General features: G+C 47.5%; 1 protein-coding gene across 2 annotated transcripts in view; it reads right to left on the bottom strand.

Moving 5' to 3' along the window:
• CDC25C (cell division cycle 25C) overlaps positions 1–1,309 on the bottom strand; it is a 46,549-nt gene extending 45,240 nt beyond the window's left edge. For both annotated transcript variants that reach the window (XM_017500930.2, XM_017500931.2), the window contains exons 1-2: positions 1,073–1,309; positions 431–661 (exon numbers count right to left, since the gene is read on the bottom strand). In XM_017500930.2, coding sequence (XP_017356419.1) covers positions 431–624 — 194 coding nt within the window. In that variant the 5' untranslated portion in view covers positions 625–661; positions 1,073–1,309. The remainder of the gene's footprint in view (positions 1–430; positions 662–1,072) is intronic.
• Positions 1,310–5,389: the final 4,080 nt, after the last annotated feature.

Here is a 5,389-nt window from a genome sequence, read left to right as displayed (position 1 = left end):
TGCAGTGAGGCCATCTTGGCTCACTGCAGCCTCCAGCTCCCTGGCTCAAGCAACTCTTCCACCTCACCTCAGCCTCCCAAGTAGCTGAGACTATAGGTGCCCACCACCACACTCAGGTAATGTTTAATATTTTTTGTAGAGACAGGGTCTTGCCATGTTGCCCAGGCTGGTCTTGAACTCCTGGACTCAGGCAATCCGCCCTCCTTGGCCTCCCAAAGTGTGGAGATTACAGGAATGAGCCACCTCGCCTGGCTGAGATTATTATTTCTATGTCAGAGGAAAGAAGGTGAGACTCAAAAGGGTTACAATGTCAAGGGTAGAGCTGAGACTTAAACCCTGACCTTTGAGCCAGGATAACTGAAAACAACGAAAAACCCAACTGTTTGGAAATAGCAAAGGCAATAAGATGTAAAAATAAAAGTATATTTACCCAGACAAAATGCTTAGGTTTGTAGAATCACCAAGAAATTCACCCACTGTAGTTCTAGAGACATCTGGACAGACGGTAAAGGAAGTGTCTCTCTCCAGGAACAGGTTTAACATTTTCCTTTGATTAGACCTAAAACTGGGTCCTGAGCCAGAGCTTCCTTCCTCTCTTAAGGATGAGAAGAGTTCTGCAGACATGGTCTTCGAGTTCTCACAGGAGAAAAACAAAACCTAGCTAGGAGGAAAACATCATCTGTATCGGTACATCACAGTTCCCTCCGCTTTCCCAAACTCCTCCACCCTTTTCAGTCAGGCGGATCAGCACTGGAGGAAGGGCATCCCCGAAGGGTGATTCACAGCCTGGCTTCAAGGTTAAACTGCACTTGGTCGAAGCGGCTTGGCTTCAGGTTAGAACCTGAATTCACTGACGAAAGGCAACCTTAGGACTTTAAAGATGGAATAAAGTGGGGATTTTGACTTGTTCAACGCGACACAACTCCAGATTCCTTTCCAGAGGAACCCGGGTCTGGTAACTCGCAATATTGCCCATTCGGCCTTCCCAACCTCCGTTTGTGGGGGCCCAACTGGACCCTAAGGGGTCAATGGGGTCTCCGTGATTCTGTGGCGGAGACCACTGTGAACTTACCCCAAGCCTGGAGTCTGAGGCTTGCCATCGGGAGGAAGGAAAGTGGGTAGGGGTCGAACACAGGCGGAGATTCGAGCAGAATAAAAGGAAATCTAGGGGAAAGTAGACAGTTAACCAAACTGCAACTCTGCCTCCCAACTGGGAGGGCAGCGTCGGACTCCGCGGCTTCCCTGAGCAGAAGGCCGAAGTTACCGCCTCGGAGCAAGAAAACCAACAGCCCCAGGCGTTGACCATTCAAACCTTCTGCCCGCCCAGTAATTTATCTCGGCTCGCCTCTAAGCTGCGTCAGCCAATCTCCGCGCTCGCGCCCAGACATTCATGGCCAATCATTGGGCTCGCACAACACCCGGGGGCGTGTGCTTGCTCTAGAAGCGGTAAGACTTGCCCCGCCCCATAACCAGAGCAAGATTGCGATTGGCCCACCAGCGCTAAGCAGGACTGTGGGGTATGCCCGCCTTAAGAGGAGCCTGACGTATCATTGGCTCTCCCTCTGAGCAATCGCCACACCCTTTCTGTTTTCTTCGTTTCCCTCCGCCCCAAGAACCCCGGGAGATTTAAATCGCGCCTTGCGAGCAATGACCATTCCCCTAGGATAATACTAGGAAAGATTGTTTTGGGTGTAGGATGTTGTAAACGTTTCATTTTCATGGCTTCTTTCTTGTGCCGTTTGCGCGGGCGTTTTCTTCTACGTTTTGCTGGCCTTCCACGAGAGACGGAGCGTTTGCTGCCGGTGTGGCAGGTGTTGGGGCAAGACAGGTGTGCGGGTTTATGATGAGAGGCATTGGCCCCTTCCGAGAGCTTTCCTTGTTTGGTGTTTCTTTTAGTGTATAGCATCTCGGAGACGCTATTGTACGTGGGTAAAAAGAAATTCCGTTGCAGGGAAGTGGAGGAATTAAATCATCCCGGAATAATCCTTATGACAGTCCAGAAGACCTCAAAGTTTGGTTATTAATGGAATTTTTGAACAACGACTAAGTGGTGTTATTTAGAAATTATTGGCCAGGCGCGGTGGCTCACACCTGTAATCCCAGCACTTTGGTAGGCTGAGGCGGGCAGATTACATGAGGTCAGGGGCTCAGGACCAGCCTGGCCAACATGGTGAAACCCTGTGTCTACTAAAAATACAAAAATTAGCCGAGTGTCGTGGCACACAATCTGTAATCCCAGCTACTTGGGAGGCTGAGGCATGAGAATCGCTTGAACCTGGGAGATTGAGGTTGTGCCACTGCACTCCAGCCTGGGCAACAGAGTGAGACTCTATCTCAAAACAAAAACAGACATTCCTGATGTTAGGGATTTGCTTTTAAATAATCCTGTGCTGGGGGAGGGTATTGATGATACAAGATTGACCCTGAGTGTTAAGCAATAGGGGGCAGGAGGGTCCATCATATCTGCGCTACTCAACGTTTAATGTGCACACTCACCACCTGGGGACCTGCTAAATGCAGATTCTGATTCAGGAGGTCTGGGTTGCAGTTATGGCCCAAGATTCTGCCCTTTTAACGAGCCCCCTGCTGATGGTGAGGTAGCTGGTCCTAGGACTACACTTTGAATAGTAAGGTATTATCTCATACCCTTTACTTCAGTGTATATTTAAAAATTTTCGGCTGGGCGTGGTGGCTCACACCTGTAATCCAAGTACTTTCGAGGCCAAGGCGGGCGGATCACCTGAGGTCTGGAGTTCAAGACCAGCCTGACCAACATGGTGAAACTTTAAAAAAAAAAAAAAATTCCATAATAAAAATCTTCCAAAAATAACCTTGGAAGCTCTTTAAGATGTAGGCTCCAAAAACCATCATTCAATAGGTCTAAAGTGGGGTCATTAACAAGGCCCCCAGGTGCTACCCATGTAGCCAACTTGCAGATCACACTTTGAGAAACAAAAGTCAAAAGTGCAACTTTTGTCTGATATCAGTATCTTGCTGGTGGTAGTGGCTGAGAGGCACAGTGTAGTCAGCTGGCTTTTATCCTAATTCCCTTTTCATCTGTAGAACCTGCTTCCCCAGAAAGGAGATGTGTGAAGAGTCTTTGTCCTCTAGGATGCAGACAGTGAGTGTGGGAGTTAGCACAGAACCTTGCTATGCCAGCTGAGTTTGAAAATCAGGCTGGGGATTAAGGGAGTGTGGGATGAGTTGATATCTGCTTTGATGACTACAATATAATCACACTTTGTGGAAAACTGTATACTTCCCTGCAGGTGGGAAGTAGAGACAGATGAAGTTATTCTCCAGTGGCGGCAAAAGCAGGTAGATTATGGCAAGTGTACACCTGGCTACCAGTGCTTTCTACAGCAGGTCCCCAAGTGAGTGCAGTTATAGATGGTCACAACAAAGGTGTCAACCAAAGTGGCTTTCGTTCAATGTTCAGGTGATGGAAATATACTAGAATCTGTGTGCTCTGACAAAGTTGCAGCATTCCTAAAAGAAATTCTCTAAAAATCTAGCCCCAAAAATAAGTTTGAGATTTTTTTCAAATGGAAATTATACACCTAGCCCTTAAGACTTTTTTTTTTTTTTTTTGAGGCAGAGTCTTGCTCTGTTGCATAAGCTGGACTGCAGTGAGTGGTGCAATCTCTGCTCACTGCAACCAGCTCCCAGGTTCAAGCAATTCTCCTGCCTCAGCCTCCCAAATAGCTGAGACTTCAGGTGCCCGCCACCACACCCGGCTGATTTTTGTATTTTTAATAGTGGTGGGGTTTCACCACATTGGCCAGGCTGGTCTCGAACTCAAATGATCCACCCACCTTGGCCTCCCAAAGTGCTGAGATTACAGGCAAGAGCTGCAGTGCCTGGCCGCCCTTAAGACTTTTTACAGATGCAATGGTGCGCCTGTAGTCCCAGCTACTTGGGAGAATTGTTTGAGGCCAGCCTGGGCAACAACAACACTCTTAAAAGCTCCATGTTTCCTAATGAAATTGTTTTTTGTTTTTTTTGAGACAGACTCTTGTTCTGTCGCCCAGGCTGGAGTGCAGTGGTGTGATCTTGGCTCAGCGCAACCTCTGCCTCCTGGGTTCAAGTGATTCTCCTTCCTCAGCCTCCCAAGTAGCTGGGAATACAGGCACGTGCCACCACACCCGGCTAATTTTTTGCATTTTTAGTAGAGACAGGGTTTCACTGTGTTACCCAGGTTGGTCGCAATCTCCTGACCTCAAGATCTGCCTACCTTGGCCTCCCAAAGTCCAGGGATTACAGGCATGAGCCACTGCACCCGGTGAGATTGTTTTCCTACCTTTTTTACTATCTCATTGTGACTCCAGCTGGCTTAGCTAATTGCAACATACTTACTAACTACATGTACATTTACATGCATGCATACAAACTGTGGAAGGGTAGAATTATTTTAAAGGGAAGTCAAATATTGTCTTTTATATCTTGATTTCTGAGGGTGTTGGAATATATCTAATTTATCCTTCCCAGAAGAAAGAATATTAGGGAGGTGGGAAGTTTGGTGTTTAATCTGATTTGAAGATTTACTTTTTCTATTGGATTGAGGGCATTGATCCTATGTCATCCTTGGGGAATCCCTATCTAGGCTCCTGATTCACTGTGATAAGCAGTGAGCTGTGTTCCTTCACCTTGACCTCAATCTGACCCATATTTGTAGTTGCCAGGGCACCGCGGCAGCCTGGGCTTCACCCTGAAATACCAAACAAGAACCAGCGGTACAGCGGTTGCTCCTGGGATGCCCAGATCAGGCAGTGGAGAAGAGCCCTACATTTCTGGGACCCTCCCAGCCAGCCTCTGCAGGGCAGGGGAGCTGAGGGGTGTGTTTTCTATTCCTTGTTCTTTTCATGACTGGTGGGCTTAGCCCTCCTTCTCCCCACTTTGCAGAGATTTAGCTTTCACTGGGTGAAAAGGGAGGGTCTGAATTGAATGCATGTTCCTCTGACTCGGCTGTTCCTTCCTAGGCAGGGAATGGAGAGTCTCTTAGAGCCAATGGATTCCACTCCTTTGGATGACCTCCTGGATGACTGGCTCCAGGCCCTGGAACCCTCAGAATATGGATGGAAAGTATCCTCTGCTGAAACCCACTGGGGCAGGGTCAGAGATAGGGTTCGGACCATGAAGGCACAATTAAGATGCTGTTCAAAACAGTGGCTCAAGAACAAAATAATACAAAGGGGGCAGCAGGGAAGAAGAGTAGGACATGAGTAAAAAATCACTGGGAATTAAAAGTGGAATAAGGAGATTTCATTATGGGTAGGTGTGTTGGGCTGCACTTGAAGGCTATTTAATAGATGATGAAAGGGGATGTAACCTTCCTTTGAAATGAGGCTTGAAACTTGCAGGGTTTTTTTTTGTTTTTTTTTTTTAGTCT

This window comes from Cebus imitator, unplaced genomic scaffold (genome assembly GCF_001604975.1).
Source record: "Cebus imitator isolate Cc_AM_T3 unplaced genomic scaffold, Cebus_imitator-1.0 Scaffold274, whole genome shotgun sequence".
Taxonomy (NCBI): domain Eukaryota; kingdom Metazoa; phylum Chordata; class Mammalia; order Primates; family Cebidae; genus Cebus; species Cebus imitator.
Note: the sequence above shows the minus strand (reverse complement) of the source record. Positions and strands in the feature narration are given on the sequence as shown.